Raw genomic sequence first — 20,360 nt, forward strand, 5'->3', positions numbered from 1 at the left:
TTGTTGGTATGTGCCAGATCTCACTTGTCTGCCTACTCTGTACATGTGGTGCTGCTGAATTTCATATTTGCAGTGGCCCTGGCAATCCCCATCGGATCTGGTGGTGGCACCTGTGGGAGGGAAGGGGGGTGCAGGCAGTGCGCCTGGGTTTGCACTGGGTCCCTCGGCTCTGAAAATATTCTTTGGCCAGCCTTGGTGACCAAACACAGGCAAAACTGGAACGCCTGTTCACTTACATCAGGCATACAAAAAATAACACTTTTCCCATCAAAGTCAGAGGTGAGCCAATATATTATGGTACAGACCCATGTCAACCAACATGACTAATGGATGTGGTGTATCATGAATTTGGGTGAGAGAATAGTTTTTGCTATTTAACTGATTCTTTTGGAAAGCAGAGAGATGATGTGAAATGCAGCCAAAGCTGATGAATCTCATCTGACTTTCTCATAGTGTGGCTCCACTTCATGCAAAAGTAAGTTAGGTTTATTCAGCTGAGGAGCTTCAGGTCTGACACAGATTTTGAGTTCTCCAAGCTAAGAGGTGCTTGGGTCTAGGTTTTTCAGTCTTGTTACACAGTTGTGATGTTCAGAGCAACCTACAGGCTCCCAGCCTGAGACACATCTCTCAGGTCTGGATTTGCTTCTTTGCTACCTTTTGGCTCAGGCCCATCTCTACTATACACACCACAGTGAAATTTTCATTGAACACAGTTTTAGTTCTGGATTTGTAATTAAATTTAAGGGCTGGTAAATTTTGCTATGAACATTTTTCTGGCTCCTTTCCTAAGCATTTGGTCTATTCAACTAGTACTTAGTGTTTTGCAGATGCTGTTGTATGTTATATTGCCAACCACAAGTATGGCAAAAATGTGTAATTTAGAAAAATACTAATACATTTGAGGTATTGTTTTTGCTTTTATGATCACACTACAAAGGTTTTTTTCAATGATGTTTGTTAGAGCTGTAAACTTATGGGGCAGGTGGGAATATCATCCTACCACTTGGCTCGAAAAGCTGTGACCTTTCCACTTCATCGTCAAGCTTATGATCAAACCATGAACATGGCGGTACTGCCTGTAATTGCTCTCTGAATTAAACATTTCCTCCAACATCCAGCAATAAGGAAAATGAAATCTTCAGGTAGTGTTTAGTAGCTCACCTCGAAAGTATTTCATGTCATGCTAAACATTAAGCCACGTGGTGATGTCTGGGCACTTCCCTACTTTGAGACTCATGGGAGAATTAACTCAAATTCACTTTTAAAGGGGATTAATTAAACTGCATCAGGACCCTGTTTCAGCACTCACAATTAAGATAAGTTGAAGTAAGACCCCTTTAATTTACATTTTAGGGAATGAACTGAAATAGATGAGAGACCTCTTTGACATCAAATGAGGGTGTCCAAGGAGCTGCTGGTGTGGTTTGACTAATCCGTTTTGCATTATACCTTATTTAATTCAGACTGAATGACCTAATGTAGACAAGCCCTGAGATGTTGGGACTAGGTGTGATTGTACTGGGAATATCTACCTTCCCAGCTGTTTTGTGGGGAGATAGAAGGTGTGTAAGAAGCAGGATGCACTATAAAATGAGACAGTCAGTCTTGGTCTGTACAGAGCCACAGTGATGCCGTGGAGCTTTCACAGGTTGAGCAAATCCCCAGACATACTCTTAAAAAAAATCAAAATTACACGTCTTTAATCTGGGATGGGAAATCTCAATAGAGAAGGTAAACTGGAGAAAATAGCCCCAAAATGTTTGCTGTTCTGACCGAGTTTTGTCCCATGTCACCTTGATTGGGATCTCTTGTTTGTTAATTGTTTGGGTTTTTTTTTAAGTTTAATCAGCTTTTTTGAACATTGGGAAAAGTTTGCTTTTGAGTGAAGGCTCAGACTCCTTTAGCTAATTAGATACCAAGGTGATGTGTGCACTATCTCCACTTCCGACAGATTTTTATTCTTATCCCTGCCATCAGTTACTTGGCTGTGAAGTCTGTCTCAACCTTTGCCAAGATTTCTGAATGGAGTTGGCGGTGTGGGATTTCTTCACCTTTTGGTTCCCATTTCAAGATACAAGAAGTTTTCTGTTTACTTTTATCTTTTTATTCCCTCTTTTCTGTTTTCTTCTGGAAATCAGATCCCTTCAAACTGGGGATCTGACAGGAGTGACTCAATGTCTTGGAGAAAATCTGTAAAGTATCCATGGACACTTCTTTCTAAGAGGAAAAGAACTGGTACTATGCTCACCTAGCACAAGACTGAGCCTGAGACTTTGTATTGAAGGACACTTGGAGAAGCTCTATGGGGCAGATGAGCTGCAGGAGGAAACCACCCAGGAACAGCCTGGGAATTGGTGATTTTACTGGTCCTCGGCAGTGAAACTGGGGACCTTTCCCATCCCTTCACTAGAGGAACAGCACAGAGTTTTCTGAGCTGAAAAGTTACACTCTTTACATCAGGTGAATCCAAAGCCAGGAATTAATTTTGGAAGAAGGGTTCCCCATTTTACAAAATCCAACTGCATCCAAACAGGTTCAGTGTGGCTTTGCTAAATGCTTTTCTGAGCCCTGACAATCTTTGGAAGGGAACCCAGTCTTCCCCGCCAGCTCCCCAAGAAGGTGAGTGTCAGCGTGGGATGCAATTTCCACAACTTCTGCACAAAGCAGCTTAGCAATGGGCTCAGTGGCTGGTGCAAAAAGCTCCTGGTGCTCCACTTCATTGCTCTTTCCTGAATGTTGGCCACAGCTTTGCAGAGAATTGTTGTTTGCAAAAAGGCGAATGGGTCCAAAGAGAATCATAGTAAATGTAGCCTTGCATTATACTGGGGATTTTTAGGGTGAGTGTACTCCCCTCCCCCTAATATTAGCACTGCCTTGTGCAGAGCGTGCTCTGGGCCATATGCTTTAGGAGCAGCCTCATAATTTTCTCTCTTCTCATCACCAGGCACATCTACCCCTGGATGGGATACAGCTGCTTTGTACATGGGACTGTACCAAGATAAAGCATGAAATCCCATACCTTGGTGCCAGATAAATGTTCTCACAAATTAAACCGGAGCCAAAGTCTGTTGGTTTTGCTTTTAAAAGCTAATGTTATTTTCTTTTCCTCGTAGAAGCAGTTGATGATTGACCAGAGGCTGCTCACATGGAGTTTGCTTTGAGAGAAGGATGAAAAAAGAGAAGGCCTGGACAGGGTAAGGAGTTGAGAAGCAAGAGGAAATTCTTTGAGCTTTCATAGAGTGGTACATGAATTGCTAAAGATTTAAGGGAACTATGCAAATGAGGGGCTAATCTGAGGACATTTCATTTTGACACAGAGCAGGAGGAGCATTCAAACTAATTATGGCCTCCTTCTCAATTTTGGTTGTCACAGAAGAATTTCTCAGTAAGAAAGAGCCATTCTCAGGAGCATCAGGATGTTGGAGTGGACAGAGATGCCCTGGCTGAGCAAGGTTGGTGAAGCTGGCTGTGTGACCCAGGCGGCTACCTGAGAGGCATCAGCATCTGATCTGGATCACAGGATAATTCAGGTTGGGAGGGACTTCAGGAAATGTCTAGTCCAACCTTCTGCTAGAAGCAGGGTCAGCTATGAGTTTGGACCAGGTTGCTCAGGGTTTTATGCAGGCGGATCTTGTAAACCTCCAGGGATGGAGGCTCTGGGATGAATAGGCTGTCTGAGCTGCCTTCTCCAATGCTTGACTGTCCTCATGGGGAAGAAGTTTTTCCTTATATCCAGCCTGAACCTCTCTTGTCTCAGTTTAGCTCAGACTTGTGCTCCTAGTCTGACATTATCTGCAAAGTCTGTTGCCTTCTCCAAGTCATTGCTGAAGAAGTGAAACAGGACAGGTCCCAGAATAGACCACTGCAGTACTCCATTTATCACTGGCATCCATGTAGAGCATGATGCTTTCACTGTGGCACTCTAAGCCCAGCCATTCAACCATCTTTTTACCTATATGGTTGTGCACCCATCCAGATTGTCTGTCCTAGCTTGGATCCAAGAATATTGACGTAAATGGCATCTACTGCTCTCTGGCCGGTGGAGCTTAGTGTTGATAAGGGGAGATACACTGAGTTTTGGGCTTATCTGCTCTCCAGATAGGCAGATAGGGCTTGTGCAGGACCATCTACAAGGCCTCCAAAGCACTCATAGAGATCTGCTGGAAAAAACTAGATTTTCCCCTCCCTCTGTGTCACATGCCATGGGGTGTGGAAACAACCCAGCTGTTTATCGTGTGGGCTGGGATCATCCAGCCAAGAACTAGAAGCTCCCTTTTTAATCAGTTAGCACCCTTAAAAGCCAGCTAAAGGTGATGGCTATTTTCACCAAATATTTCCATCTCCTCCCTCACCCTCATTCCCTCTGCTCTCCCACCAGCAAATAAAGGGAGAAGAAACGCTCATAGGAGTGGTGGCTGGGGAAAGCTGGACTGAGCCATAACTGGATGAGGCAGTATTTATTGGGATCAGAGGGTTATGGAAAGCAGAGTGCAGAAATGCTAAGAGAGAATTACATTTATTCCCTTCCCTTTTAATTTTTTTTTCTTCTTCTCCTGTCAGTGGTTTTTCCTCCTAGGTGTTGGGGTCTTTTCAGAGGCAATCGTTACTGTTAATGATTTTAGCTTGTTGGCTATTATCACATTTGCGCCTGGGGATTGCAGCCGGCTATCTGGGCTCTGGCAGGCCTTGACAGCAATCAGCTCCTTCCTGCTTTGCACTAATTTTCTCAGGGGAGCTCAGAAGAAAATACTTTTTTGTTCATTTTCCCCTTCTTTATGTGTGCCTCTCCTTTCCCTCTTCTCTGCATCTGGCCTCCCGTCTCTGGGAGCTCTGCCCCAGGAATGGTCCACAATGGGGAGGCTGTTGGAGAAACCCACAGCGAGGCATGGGGCACTTGGATGTGACTGGGAGAGGAAACATCTCCTGGGAAGAAGCACCCTGACTTTTGTTATTCGTGCCATGTTTGGACCCAGCTCTGCATTGCTGCTGATCCCCCAGATGTTACAGAGAAAAGAAGGGATCATTGTGGTTATTTTATGAAAAGTGTATGTGAATCTTTTTCAGTGGCTGAGGCTGAGCGCAGAGCTTTTACAGCCTTGAGTTTAATATTCTCTTTTTCCCTCCATCATCATTTTATATTATTCAAAGCAAATCAGACAGCCTTTGAAGAACACCTCAAAGCCTTTTATCTTTCTTTCTTTTTTTCTTTATTTAAAGGTGGGAAAGAGTGGGAGCCACCTGGTACATTTCCTTTCTCAATTCAGTGATTTTATTCATTGGGGAAGAGATCGCTTTGCATCTCGTTCTTTAAAGGAGTGTAAAAGGCAGGTAAGATCTGTATTTCTAAAAGCCCCCAAAGAGAGTGCCTTTCTGGAAGGGTGACCAGCATCTTCCATGCACTGAAGCAGCCTGGCCAGTGGAAATGTGACTCCTCATGTGTGGAAGGGCTCTGGCTTGGAACCACTGTTGTATTCAAGAGCTGCTGATCAAAATTATTGCTCTGAGACACTCCAGTGACAATCCAGATTAATCTTGCAGGCTGAGAGGCTCCTAAGACCACTGGATCAAGTGATGTCACCATCAGAAAACAGGTTTCCCAGCTGTAAATTGCCTTCTGGAGGGTTTTACATGCTGGACAATGTTTTGGGAAAGTGAGCTCTTCCAGAGGAAAGTGTCTTTCCCTCTGGAGGAAAAGTGGCCTGGAAGTAGAGATGCCAGGTTGCAGTTTGAAAGGGAACAAGGCGTCAGCTCCCACGTTTGTCCTAGGACCCACCAGGGTGCTTGGTAAAACCATCCCCTCCACAATACCTAAGTCACAGCTCTTGGTCCTGCTGAAATTTGGACTCATGAAGGTTGAGAGGCTCTATGAGGGGATTTTACCCAATTCCCCAGTTTTCGGGTAGATCTCAGTGCCCTGTTGGTATTTTGTCAAAAGAACCAATTTCAGCTCAGTCAGAGTTAAAACACGCGCCTTGCTCACAGCCTGTGGGAACCTGCCACCCTTACGTGTGGCCAGGAGGAAATGTAGAATTTTACTGGTTTTACAAGCGTCATGCTGTCACATTGCTCCTCACCTGTTACAGGTGCTAAGAGCACTGTGTGCCAGCACCAGAGGATGTCCTGTATGCTTTTGTTTAGCTGCTACCCCTCTTTCCCCCTATTTTGGGGAGCAGAGATCCCTGAGAAACAGTAGCTCTATCATCTCCCATCTCTCTTCTTCATGTCTGCTTGCACCCAGTTAAGAGACCACTGCTTGGGTCTTTCCCAGAGAACACGATGGCTTTACATGGTGATGGGATGAGAGCACCAACCCACCAGTGCACTGAAAATGTGAACATGTAGAGATGTGGATTTTGCCCCCGCTGACTTGGGAGCTTCCAGGCCTGCTCATCTCTGCTGCTCTCACCACTCTGAGAGAAGAAGCATAAAACCAGTCATCAACCCCTAAGGTAATGGTCTCTCTGGGCAGGTTGCCAGTCATTTAATATCTTCACTAATCATCTAGAAGTGGAAGCAAACAGCATGTTAATGAAATGTGTGGGTGAAGCTAAACTGGGAGGAGCTAGAGGATCTGGTTTGGACAGAGAAAATAAACCAAAAGGATTTGGGGAGGCTGGAAAGACAAGCAGGGAATTACAGCTTGATGTTTGGCTTGGGAATAATTTAAAGGAATACAAGTGGGCAGGGGAGCAGAGATAAAAGGCCACATTAGGATATTTAGGTGCCTGGGGGTGGACTTGAAGAGCAAATTCAACTTCTATCTGTCATACAGCTCAGCCATAAACTGCTGAAAGTTGGGACGCAGCAGTCTGTGTCCATAGGGTGGTGGACACAGGACCACACATCTGGAATAGTGTGTGATGCTTTTGGCCAAGAAGGTGTTGGGAAGGCTGGCATCAAAGTGGAGGACAAGAAAAATGATAAGTAATGTCAAAAACACTGCAAAAAAGGTCTGTGCGCCATATAAGTGGCCTTTGATGGAAGGCTTTTGAGTGAAAAACACAGCCAAGCATGTTTGAAATTGCAGTGCATCAGGGGGAGAGTTACTTGAATAGACCAGGGACATTTAGAAGCAGCTGCACAAAATTGGGAAAGAAGGAATTTCACTCGAATGGACCATGTCACTTCCTAATGGCAGGATCTGCTGAACCGTGGGCTGAGAGTCACAGTACTTCAGGTAGAGAAGGTCTAAAGAGTTTGGCTTGCTTAACCTAGCTAACTGGGGGCCAAGAGGGGATCCAGTGGTTCCCCATAAGTACCCTTGTGGGCAGAGGGGAGGAGAAAAGGTTTATGGCAATGCTAGAGAATAAACAAGCTGTTGTAAACTGGTCTTGAGTGAGGAAGCTAGAAGTAGTTTTCCAACCCTTTTGTGGTGATGGCTGGCAACAGCCTCATCTTGAAAAGAGAAGGAGCGAAGAAGGATCATGTTCTGAAGATGGCTCAGAATTAGCATTGGAAATTATTACAGTGATAACAGGAGCTGAATGGTTTCAACAGTAGGTCCCTGCAAGTCCTATGTGGATAGTACTTTTAGTCTAGGTGTGCAAAGAGAAGATGGCCAACAGTCCAAGGGGCCAGTGTGGCAGCACTGGAAATATCATGATCAGAGATGGTCAAAATCGTCTGAATTAGGATTTTCTGGTGACTTTTCTGTTGACATTTTTGCCAGATATTGGAAGATTTTGAATGTGTCAATTTCCCTCCACCCCTCCTTCCCTCCAGTTTTTCCTGGTCAAAAAAAAAATCATATTAGAAAGAAAAGGGATGAATATTTAATGAAAATTTGCATCCAGTTCTCTGCTCTGTTCACAACAGAAGATTCGTTGCAGGGCACCAAGCCCCCTCGCCCTTGTCTGAGCTTCATCCTTGCTCCTCAGATTGCCTTGGGTTCATTTCATACTTGGTCTGGATTACTAAAAAGAATTTGAGTTCCTGAGTTGAACCTAAACTTTTCCTGCGTCTCTGCAAAGTTCCTTGGAGGAATTTGCCTGAGGGAAGGACGTGAAAACCTCAAGAGTCCGAGTCATGGAGGTGGGTTTTCCTGCAAATCCTTGAGCCAGAGCAGGTTAGACAATGGGCTGAAATTAGTCAATAAGTTTGTTGGCTCAGCTTTCAGCTGGAAAGCAGGAGGGATTTGTTATACAAAGAGCCTGGAAAGAGATTCCCTAAAATTCATTCCTAGATATGGACTCATTGACTCCAGTGAGGGGCTGAAGGGGTGGCAGGGGCTTATTTCAAGTGAAAGGTCCACATAAAGGTATCAGAAGCATGTCCATGAGAGGAGGATCTGAGTGAGGTGTTTAAAGACCAAGCAGAGCAGGAGATTTACTAGTAAAGGCAAGCAAGCCGCCTCTCTCATCTCTGCTCGTGGCTCAGGCCTTTCCACATCCACCCATCTCTGCCGCTTTTGCTGCTCTCTCAGGGAGGGAAAATAAAACAAGTCATTAACCCCAGAGATAGCAGCCTCCTGGGAAAATTGCCAGTTGTTTAATATTGTTGCTAATGATCTACAAGCAGAAGTAAACAGCATGTTAATGAAATGAGTGGAGGAGGCTAAACTGGGGAAAGCTGCAAGAGTTGGTTTAGAGAGAAAATAAAATACAAATGTTTGGGGAGGGCAGAAACACACCAGGGAGAATCAAGACAGAATTCGTTTGGAGATGGATCAAGGGAATATAACAGTCAGGGGGGTGAGGAGAAGGAGGATAAAACAGTGCCAGGCGTTTGGACTGCAGTGAGTGGCTGGCAAAGGTCCATCAGTAGGAATGAAGAGACAGCTCTTGGTAGAGAGAAATCAGGTGTGGAGGCTGCTCGTGATAAGCATAGCCCAGCCTGTTGTCTCCTCTCCTCTCCGTTGTGGTGACTGCCCATAAATTTACCTCTGACTCATGGGAGAAAGCCTGAATCTGAGCAGTGCGTTGCATTGGCCTGGTGAGAAGAGCCTTTTGTTACAGCTTCTGCAGCAGCATAGATCACTGCCCAAAGCTCTTTTCAACAATAACTAACCAAAAGGAAATGTACTTTCCCAACATTGTCGCCTGGGATTGAATCAGGGACTCTTGAGTGTAGCCCAGTGAAGCTAGCTGTGAAGAAGCAAGCTTTCTATTGGCATGGCAGATCTGGGACTATCTGGGTTTATGGGTCCTACTTGTCTTGACTATACGTAGTGGGAGATGGAAGTTTTCGCTGGTGCCACTACCCTGAGACAGCAGTGGGACAAGTTTGTTAGCATCCAGTCCTTGTATGGCCTGCAAGGAGGGGGAAATCACTTTGGATAAATGTTCCCCCAAATCATATAATTTATCTTGTTTTTTTCCCCTCCCTCCCCCTCATTTGAAATTCATTGGCTCTAATTGCAGAGGTAGTCAAACTTTGGCTGCATCTGAACTGCAGGTCTTCAAGGGGACTCGCACACTAGACAGCGAGATGAATGATTTATTATTATATTATTATTTATTCATTTAAATTCATGAATGCTTATCCAAATCCAAAATTGCCCAATTTCATCCAGATCTGAATTTATAGATTTTCAGGCCAGATGGGACCGTTCTGATCAGCAGCCTGACCTCCGGCATCGCATAGGCCAGAGAACACCACCCCGCAATTCCTGTGGCGGGGGGAAGCTTTACCGCTATGTAAATCAGCATTATCAAGCCCAGTAACTTGTCTGAAATGGTCTCTAGTGGAATCTGTGAAATTGCCTGGTGGTTTTCAGCTCTGCTTCTCAGTACGTGGCTGTGCATCACAGAAAATGCAGCTTCAGCTCTCCTCTGTCTGGAAGAAAACTATGGAAAGGACTACCACCAGCAGGTAAGGGACAGGGGATCAGCCACCCTTCCCTACAGCTGTTCTCCTGTAAATGCGTGGGCAGGAAAATACACAAATCTAATATCAGCTCCTGTAGTGCTAATGTGGAGAATGTTGTTTTGGCTGTAGAAACGGTTGTAGGAGCTCGTGGGAAGTGAACCCCCCAAGCCAAGGTGAGTCCTGCCAAGCCAAGCTTGGTGGCTGGTTGCTGAGGGGAAGTCTGTGTGGACATCTGATTTGAGGACAGATAGCTGTGGGCTTTACTGTTCCCATTTCCTCCATTTCCTCCATCTCTTCAGGAAAATCCTTTTCATTTTCCTGACTTGTTTCAGTGCTTGCAATGAACTCCCTGAACAGTGACACACCACTGAAACCTCAAATGGCAGTTAGCAATTTCTGTGGGTTTCCAGGCTTTTGAAGGAGTTTAGGGTTTGGGGTGTGTTTGGGGAAGAAGTTGGGAAATCACACAGGAAACCAGTGAGTAATTAAAGGCAGACAAACTTAGTAGCAGGCAAGTGCAGAATGGGATCCAGCCTGCCCTAAAGAGTGGGATAAGCACCCTGTCTCCCAAAAGCTCATTAAAATGTGTCTGTGCATATCTCAAGGAGGGGTTAGAAATCAGGAAATTACCTCTGGCAGCAAAGACAAGATAAAGGAAACCCCAGAGAGTTTATCTTATCCTGTTTCCAAAAACTCTGTTCTTTTGCTGTAAACCAGCTACTTAGAAGAATTTTGCCCCTCTCCAATCACTGAAACATTGATTCCCTTCTCCTCTTTGCAAAAGGATCTGGGATGAGTTTGTGTCTGCTCACCTTTAGTGCCCCAGGTCCTGCAGTCCTGGACAGCAAGTGTAGGCTGCGGACTGGGTAGACAGGAGGGTTGAGCAGGGAGACCTGTTCTGCATTCAAGCAATTGTTCCGTGCTGCCAGCACCCTGGTTTATTAGGCTTTCAGTGAGAGGAAAAAAGCTGGAGACCTGAGTTTGCATACTGAAGACAGCGCTTGTAAGAAGACCCTATTTATCCTCACAAGTCCATTAGTTTTTTTCCCATCCATCCAACTTGTGTTCTAATAAATCATAAACTGGAAAGAGATCTGTGCTACCATGACACAGGTTTGTAGATTGTTCTTATATACCCAGCTTGGATAAGATTTGTTATCTGCCAAATGACAATAATGATTCTGATTGTTGGTTCTCTGTGGTCTTCTGGTGACCAGAGCTGGCTTGGTGGGCTCAGCAAGAAAGACATGCCAGTCTTGCAAAATGAAATATTGTTTTGAATATTTTAGCATACATGAAACAAAAACAAGATAGAAAGAAAAGAGACCCAAGTGGTTTGTGCTGCAATCATATCTCCTGTGGCCCTTCAAAGGAACCCCAAAGACTTCATACACTCCTTAACTTGCGGGAATTCAATCACCTTGTCCAGGATCAAAAACCAGAAACATTTCAATTGTATGCAGCAGCAATTAAAGATTAGAAGCATTGTGGCTTTGTTTTGCATTTCAGGTTGGTGGAAATGAAAGGAGGAGGATGCAATCATCAGCTGGATGTTGTCCAGGACTCTGAGGCTGCATCTATACCTGTAAATTAACTGTAGCTGGGTCTGCTCTCTTGTGCAGAGGCCAGCTGGCACAGGATATCCTGCATCTGTACTATTAAATTCTCTCACCCTCCAAAAAAGAAGGGGGGGTTGCATCCAAATTGCCTACTGAGAATGGGCACTAGTCTGTGCTAATTCCCAGGCTGTGTCTAGGCATCATTTGGGAAAATGTTAGTTAGATTGTGCCAAAAACATGCCAGGTAGTGTTTTAACAACTTACAATACAGAAGATCAAGTTCTAATGTCCAGGGACATTTTTGCAACTGTTCATTCTGGTGGTAAAGATGTAGTCTGGGAGTTTATGTTATAGCTCTAGCAAGAATACCTCCAGGTCCTTTGTGAGTAATGCTTATCAGTCTCATGTCCTCAGGTCCCCTCTGAAAGGTCAGTGCACTGCTGGGATTCTTTCCATTGCCCATTGCCAACAGGCTTCCTCTAATCTCTGGAGGGCAGTCACGCATCTGGTTTTGCTGTGGCGTGGGCAAAGCAAAGGCAAAAAGGGACTCAGGAGAAAATCTGGCATTGCAAAGTACTTCACAATAGCATTGAGGCTATGGAAGTTGTCAGAAGCTGGTCATTCAGGTGTGCAGTGTCTTTCCAGGGTGATTTATGGAGAGATCTGGGAAGTGCTGAAAGTAATCCTGGGGCACAGGGGCTGCACTGTGGCTAGCTACACCAAGGATATGAAACAGAAACTTGCACAGGCTATGGACAAAGCTATCCCTTGTACAGATTTGGTTTTTGCACTTTTATGTGCTATCTCAGAAGTCTCCCATCTAAGAGTGTTTCCTGTGTTATAAGAAAAGATGGCATTATGGTGCAGGATCTGGACTGCAGTGTGCTGTAAGCTGATGACATCTCCCTGGTCCAAAGCTGGGGTGAAATGAGGGAACGGTCACAAGCTTGACTATGAAAGCTGTAATGATAGCTGTTAAAGGCTTTTTGGGAAGGAGCGGGGGGTGAGCTGACCCCTAACATCCTCCCTGACATTCCCGCACCTTGCTAATGGCAGCCAAGATGACTTTCTGCTAATGCAAATGTTCACAGCTGTATGCTGGATGTTGCTGAGTGGATAATGGCTGATGAGGTTGCCTGTAGACAGTCACTCCACTACCAGTGTGTAATTAATTGCTATGTAAAGTGCTCTGAGATGCAGTGCTGCTGAAATGCCGGGTGTATAAATGCCATCCCCCCACAAAAGGGAACAACATGCAAATTCTCTCAATATATTTTTAAATATGAGCATTTTTCAGCTGTTTGCTCTTTTGTAAAAATTATTAGGCCCCCTCCTGGGAACTGGAAGGCAGCAAGGGCAGTGCACGTGGATGAGCTGGCTTGCAGGGGCTCCTACTATTTGGGCCACTCGGCCCCAGACTCCCAGGGGAGTCATCTGTTTTACTTCTCCTATTCCTTTAACCTCTGTTTAACTTTTGTTTCCCCTTTTGCTTGCTTGGTCATGTGGTGAGCTGCTGCGTGCCTGCCTGGGGAGGGCAGCAGGGAAGGAGAATGCTATTTTGCAAAGGGCAGGAACTTGTAAGGGCTCCATCCCCTGTTTCCTTGTGAACCAGAGAGGTTCCTTGTCCCACTTCCAAAGGAAATGTTTTGTCCCAACTAAATGCAACCCAGAAAGAGGTGGTTTCAGGCCAGCTGGAGCCGGAAAGGCAGTGGGGTGGGGTGGCAGCCCTGACTGCAAAGGATAAAGCCCTGCTTGTCTACCTGCAGAGGTCCAACGCCAGCTCTGAGGAAGCAGTGGGGAGGACAGGCTGTCTTCCCTGGCAACAAATCTATCACAAGGCGATTGACGAGTCTCAGCAAGGTGGCCTGAATGGAAGGCTATGAAATCTTGGGTGCTAGAGATTACATGAAGAAGGCAAGATCACTCACTGCTTCCCATACCACAGAGAGGAGAGGACATCCAGCGAAAATATCACGCAAGTTCAAAACAAAAGATGGGAAGTAGTTTTCCTCAGGGCATACAATCCTGTTAGAGAATTCATCATGACAGTGAACAACTAAAGTGCGAACAGGTTAAAAAGAAGCAGACTAATTCAGGTCCACTGCTGGCCATAGGACACAATGGTTTAGTTGCTACCACTGCTGCAAGAACTCCTAAACCTCCAGCTGTCAGAAGCTGGGAGAATATGTGGGGGGTGGGTGGATGTGTCACAGTTCTTGCAGTCATTTCCTAGGCATCTGTTGCTGTTAATGAACAGAAAAGGGACATAGAGACTACATGGACTGGAAATCTATGGAGTTTTTATGTGCTAATATTCAATAGATTAAGCAATGGGTCCAGCAAAGGGCCACAAAGACAGATCTTGGACAGAAATTGTAAGCAGGAAATCTGTTTAATGAGCACTTTTCTGTGGCATTCCTGAGAAGGCAGTCATAGCTTAGATGCAATTTAATGTTTCCATCAATGGTCTGGAAATAAATAAAAACAGTGCTGCTGGCTAAAATGTACAGATAACCTAAAGTTTGGAGGAGTGCTTAATATGGCTTGAGAATGTGTGGAAAGGACTCTGGGTCCATCAGCAGTCCAGGCACGTAGAGCATACATTTTCATGGCATCAAATTGGGAGACAGAATAGGAACCAGGAGGACAGGTTGAAGCTATGGAGTGGTGAACAGCAGAATCACAGAACAGCTGAAGTTGGAAGGCATCTCTGGAGATCATCTGCTCCAACCCCTTCTGCTCAGAATAGGGTCAACCAGAGCGGGTTACTCAGGACCATGTCCAGTTGTGTTTTGAATATTTCCAAGGATGGAGACTCCACAACCTGTCTGGGCAACTTGTTGCAGTGTTTTAACACCCTCAGAGTAAAAAAGCTTTTTCTTACATTTAAATGGAATTTCCTGTATTTCAGTTTGTGCCTCTTGTCCTTTCCCTGGCACCACTGAGAAGAGTCTGGATCTGTCTTCTTTACTCACCCCCACCAGATATTTATACATATTGATAAGATCCCCTTGAGCCTTCCCTTCAACATGCTGGCCAGTCGAAGCTCTCAGTTTTTCCTCACATGTCAGATGCTCCAGTTCATTCATTGTCTTTGTGGCCCTTTGCTGGTCTTGCTCCAATATGTCTTGTACTGTCTTGTACTGGGGAGCCCAGAACTGGACACAGCACTCCAGATGTGTCTCACCAGTGCTGAGTAGAGAGAAAGGATCACCTCCCTCCACCTGCTGGCAATGATCTGCCTAATGCAGCCCAGGAGGCCGTTGTCCTTGTTTGTGATGAGTGCGCGTTGCTGGCTCATGGAAAACTTGATGTCCACCAGGACCCTCAGGTCTCTCTCTGCAAAGCTGCTTTCCAGCTGGCCAGCCCCGAGTGTGCAGCGGTGTGTGGGAGTCCCTCTGGAAGGCAATGACTCTGAAGAAGATTGAGAGGTCCTAAAGGAAGGTCCTTCATCTGGACCTGTATTCTCAGTATGGTGGTGGGACCAACTGATGCCACCTTGTAGGAGACTGGTGAAAGGACAGGACTAATTTTAGCTCAGTGTAAGTCACAAGGGCACAGGTAACAGGAACCCATGTCCAGTTCGAGGATATGTGCTTTGTCAGGGACAATGAGAAATTGGAGAGGATGCAGAAGCCCACACAAATCTGGGCTGGAGAAAATGCTTCCAAGAAAATAATTTGTTCAGCTCATCAACAAGCTCAAGTGGCAACTTGCTGTGTGTATGCACCTGCTATAAAAGGATTTTAATCTAAAAGAGAAAGAAAGGCACAAGACAGACCAGTGCCTGCAAGCTGAACACAAATAGACATGAGCAGGAATCCAGGCACCTGTTTTGTTGGTCATTATCTCTGGGAACAAGTTGCCAAAGATCTTGGTAGAGATTTCATCTCCTGATGTCTTTGAATCAAGACTGTGCAACTGTACTTGAACAAAACTTGTCAAGTGAGTCACTGCGGTGTTGTGACCTGTGATATCTGAGATTGCAGGCTGGGCTTTTCTTGCTGTAGTCTTTAGCTCCGACTAGAGTGGTCCCTGAAGTGGTCATGAGCATAACACATGATGTATGGCATTTGCCTGCTCTCCACATAGCTGACAGGCTGTGGGTAGCCTCTCTTGCTGCATTTTAGCCTGCATGGGCTAGGATTTCAGGTAGGTCAGAGAGTGGGGTAATAGGGGAGATTGGTGCGGAGGGTGGATGTTGCAGATGTTACCTGGGGATTGAAGAGGTGCCTTCGTTCACAGGAAGGCAAGAACCCTACAGAAAGCTTCTAGAGCACCCAAGGGGACAGCTAGCTGGCTGTAGTCCTTCTGTCCCAGGGGACAGGAGAGACCAGTAGCAAGAGTCTGTCATTATCTTTAGGCATTGACTGGGCTGCTGAACTTAAAAGGAAAAATCTTTGTAGTCTTCGCATAACATAAAGGTTACTATATGGCAATCCTGATGGATTTCTCAACTCTATCATGCCTCCTTTGCTTGGGTTTTCCTTGGGATCTCATCTATTGCTCACAATACCAGTATCCATGGCTAGTAGCAGGTATCCTCTGTAAGGAAGACCATTCACCCAATGATGACCAGACCCCAGATTTTCAGCCAAGTGCCTCTTTAAGCCAGCAAGGGCCACTACCTATTGGTACTGCTGTGGCTTCCTGCAAATGAAGCAGAAATAGAGCTGCAGGTCTATAATTGGAAGAAATCTATAGACACAAATGTCTTTTCCTTTCTCTGTGCTTTTACTCATAATCCACAACAGCTTCTATTTCTAAACCTGTGTTTAAAAAAAATGCAAAACAAACCCCTGAAAGTCAATATTTGTTTCAGACTTCCTCTCCCCTGCTGTTCGTCTCTGAATTTAATGCTTTTGAAAGGTGAATGACTGGCGATTTACTGAAAACAAAGTTAAAAATATAAATAATTCCATGATTCGGCTGCTGTATTAAGCAGGCATATGAGAAAAAGCCCAGAAGACCAAGGTTGGCTTTTATTATTAACAAGGAAAAAATTAAATTTAAATAAATGTAATATTTATTAAAATTTCCTTTCACGCTGTTACCTGAGGTTCATAAAACTTTTGAGCTGTGTCAGCTTTGCACTCCCCAGTACATTGAACTCCAGGGAAAACTATAAGCAAATTCTTAAGATCAATGCAAACTACTACTCCATTACTCAAAAAAGGGAATTTCAGCTATTTTTGAAGGCCCCAGGACTCCACTAATCCAGATATAAAGACTTTTTTCACCTTCAAACTTCACAGTTCCAACTTCCCTTTCACCTGCTCTCCTCCCATTGCCACCCCAACACACACAGCCCTTTACATACTGAAGAAAGTGAATATACATCCTTTAGCTCATTTTCCATCTTTCCCATGGCTAATTGCAAATTGGAATTTGCCAAAAGGTGGAGAGCGCTGCATCGAGGCTGCTTCTGTGCCCAGTCTGTCCCCACAGCAGTGCCAGTGCCAAGGAGAGGAGATGTAAGGCTCTGCAAAGTGACGATGGCAAGAAGAGAAGCCTGTTTTCCTGGGATGAAGACACTAGAGTGGCAAAGCCAAGTCATGTGCTGTAAGCAGGACAGAGGAGAAGGATTTGGGGATGAAGGCTCCCTTACCATCCAGCTGGGACCCAGGTTTGAATTTTAAAGACAGTGAAAAGATCCTGTAGGTCTTGCCTTGGTGTTTTTAATGATAACAACACACTAGGAAAGCAGACCTGTATGAAGATTGTACGGTTGGTAAGGGAATCTGGAGCACAAGTTATTTTTTCCTCCCTCCTTCCAGTTGCAGGCAGTCACATTGGAAGAAGCAGACAGGCCCAGTCTATTAATACATGGCTCTGTGCCTCATGTCGCCGCCACAATTTTGAGATTTTCGATAATGGGATGGCCTACATGGCACCAGGCTTGCTGGCATCCAAAGGGATTCACCTTTCTCAAAGGGGGAAGAGGGTTTTTGCTCTAGAGCTAGCGGGGCTCATCGACAGAGCTTTAAATTAGACTTGGAGGGGGAGGGGATAATATCAAGCTTGCCTGTGACAAGCTGTGGGATGACACGCCAAGGTTAGAGGGTCAGGGTGCTAGTTAGGGCCCTCAGCCTGTTGCTCTGAGATGGGCCAGCTACACTGCAGCACAACTGAAGTCTTACAGAGATGAGTCAGGGGCTTCTGAGGTAATAGCAGCTAACAGGGAAACACCAGGGAAATACCTCAAAGGAATTAAGGGGTGTTCCTCCAAGAAGGTGACATGGCTGAGGGGAGACCTTATTGCTCTCTACAACTACCTGAAAGGAGGTTGTAGTGAGGTGGGGGTTGGTCTCTTCTCCCTAGTAACGAATGATAGGACGAGAGGAAACGGTCTCAGGCTGCGCCAGGGGAGGTTTAGGTTAGATATTAGGAAAAACTTCTTCACCGAAAAGGTAGTCAAGCATTGGAACAGGCTGCCCAGGGAAGTGGTTGAGTCTCCATCCCTGGAGGTATTTAAAGAACGGATAGATGTGGTGCTCGAGGACATGGTATAGATGGACTTGGCAGTGTTAGTTTAACGGTTGGACTCGATGATCTTAAGGGTCTTTTCCAACCTTGATGATTCTATGATTCTATGAAATGCTACCATCAATGATCTAACTTTAGCTTTACTCCTTCAAATCCCCACCAGTCTCCTGGACTTGACTTTACAAGTCCTTTCATGTCACTTCACACTGTAGTGGGAGGAAGTGAAAATTATAGGCCACAGGCAGGGTTCCAAAAAGTGCTCTCTCTTTCTCAGAAAAGGCTGGCATCTTTCCACAGGCCTTCATTGTATTTTATAGCCATACTACAATATTTAACAGCATAATTTAGTAAGTGACGGTACTCCATTGTGGATTGTGGAGAAACCTTCTTATTCAACCTCTGGTGACATGCGCTGATTCAAATAACACACCGTGAGGTAACGTTAATGTTTGCTGGAAATGAAATTGGAGTCAGAAATGCCCTTATTGGCCATCAGCATAAATACTGGTGTCATTCTGATCAGCAAGCAGAATTCAAGACCTTTTGCCCTTAAAAGGTGACTCTCTCTCATGTTTTAATTCATTTGCCACCAAATCAGCTACCCCAAAGTGCAGACACACATTCCACTGGTTTATACCTGAGACAACAATAGTTGCTGCTCTTCATGTCACACCTTTCCCAGCTTTTGAGCACAATCATTTATTCACTGTCATTGCATATGGTTGTACCTGAATTAGTTCTTTCAGTTTACAAAATATATGAAATTATTAAAGAAAATCGGCAAGGAGCACAGCAGCGGCAATGGTAAGTTCTGCGGCTGAGTGCGAGGCGATGAGGCTAAGGGGGGGTTCCTGGAGCCCGGGAAACCCACGGACTTGCCGAGAGACCCGCCAGGAACCTCCAGCTCTCGCGAGTGAGGCTGACGCGGTGGGGGGCATAGCCAGGAGCAACTGCGGGAGATTTAAATGGTCCCTAGGGAGTGCGAGCGACTAGGAGCACGGCGACCAGGACAGGCAGCCAGGGTGCGGCGTGGCAGTTTGCGCAGGCAGGGTGCTGAAGCTCTGCCAGCTCAAAAGGTAAGTTCAGCCGGTGGTCATCGCCCTCCCAGAAGGAGCTCAGCTATGGTCTCGACCTGGCACTAGGCCATGTCCTCTACAACCACCAGAATGGATGTGGCAACCCAAACTGCGCTCCCAACAAACCATGCAGCCACCCAGGTCTCAGGCTGCAGGGAGTGCCAGAGCCTTTCACTGGTAACGGTTGGCAGTAGTGAGAACAGCTGTGTGAGGTGCGAACATGTGGATGATCCGCTCAGCTTGGTGGCAGAGCTACGAGAGGAAGTAGAAAGGTTAAGGAGCATCAGGCAGGCTGAGAAAGAGATAGACTGGTGGAGCCAAGCTCTGCCCTCCCTGGAACAGAAACAGAAGCACCAAATAGGAAATACTCAGGATCAAGGGGACCCTATATCCTCCCACTGCCAGGCTGAAGGCAGCAGCCTAAAGGAAAGAAGTGAATGGAGGCAAGGCCATGCTCAGGGCGGAAGGTGAGCTCCCTCCTTGCCTACTACACCCTCACAGGTGCCTCTGTCCAACAGGCATGAGGCTCTGGAAGTGGAAGGCCAGTCAAGGGAGGATGTGGATGACAGTCCATCTGCACCAGAGGTGTCACCAAGGTTAGAAAGGCCTAACCACAGTATCACAACCACCTCCACGAGGAAGGAAAGAAGGGTTATAGTTGTAGGTGACTCCCTTCTGAAGGGGACAGAGGGTCCAATATGCCAGGCAAACCCTCCTCAAAGGGAAGTCTGCTGCCTCCCTGGGGCCCGGGTTAAGGACATCACCAAGAAACTTCCCAACCTGGTATGGCCCTCTGACTACTACCCGTTATTGATCTTCCATGTAGGTGGAGAGGAAGCTGCAACCCGTAGTCCAAGAGCTATCAAAAGAGACTTCAGGGCCTTGGGAGAGTTGGTGAGGGAATTGGGAGCACAGGTTATTTTTTCCTCCCTCCTTCCAGTTGCGGGCAGGAACATTGAAAAGAACAGACGGATCCAGTCCATTAATATATGGCTCCATGGCTGGTGTCATCATCACAATTTTGGGTTTTTCAACAATGGGATGGCCTATATGGCACCAGGCTTGCTGGCATCCAATGGGATTCACCTTTCTCAAAGGGGGAAGAGGGTCTTTGCTCAGGAGCTTGTGGGGCTCATCAACAGGGCTTTAAACTAGATTTGAAGGGGGAGGGGGTCGATATCAGGTTTGCCTGTGATAAGGGGTGGGATGGCATGCCATGGTTAGAGGGATGGGGTACTAGCGGGGGATGGAGTGCTAGCAGGGGCCCTCAGCCTGTTGATCTGAGGCATGCTGGAGACACTGCTGCACAGTCGAAGTCTTATGGGGATGAGCGGGGGGCTCTTGAGGTAATAGGAGCCAACAGGGAAATATCGGAGAAATTCCTCAAGGGATCGAAGGGGTGTTCCTCCAAGAAGGTGACATGGCCGACAGC

The 20,360-nt window shown here is 45.9% G+C and overlaps 1 protein-coding gene across 1 annotated transcript; it reads left to right on the forward strand.

Annotated features, from left to right (window-relative positions):
• The first annotated feature begins 18,817 nt into the window (after positions 1 to 18,817).
• Positions 18,818 to 20,083, forward strand: LOC148054930 (uncharacterized). Its single transcript, XM_087763638.1, has 2 exons — positions 18,818 to 18,928; positions 19,430 to 20,083. The coding sequence occupies exons 1-2, from the start codon at positions 18,818 to 18,820 to the stop codon at positions 20,081 to 20,083; spliced, it is 765 nt and encodes a 254-aa protein (XP_087619764.1).
• The last annotated feature ends 277 nt before the right edge of the window (positions 20,084 to 20,360 follow it).

The sequence above is a fragment of the Nipponia nippon genome, unplaced genomic scaffold (genome assembly GCF_047370975.1).
Source record: "Nipponia nippon isolate SJK-2023a ecotype South Korea unplaced genomic scaffold, ASM4737097v1 scaffold_29, whole genome shotgun sequence".
Classification (NCBI taxonomy): Eukaryota; Metazoa; Chordata; class Aves; order Pelecaniformes; family Threskiornithidae; genus Nipponia; species Nipponia nippon.

What these genes read in the sequence shown, in the direction of transcription:
- LOC148054930 (XM_087763638.1), top strand. Translation starts at nt 18,818, where the DNA reads ATGGTCCCTAGGGAGTGCGAGCGACTAGGAGCACGGCGACCAGGACAG. An exon ending in AAGCTCTGCCAGCTCAAAAG is followed by an intron (nt 18,929 to 19,429) that starts GTAAGTTCAGCC and finishes ACACCCTCACAG; the next exon opens with GTGCCTCTGTCCAACAGGCA.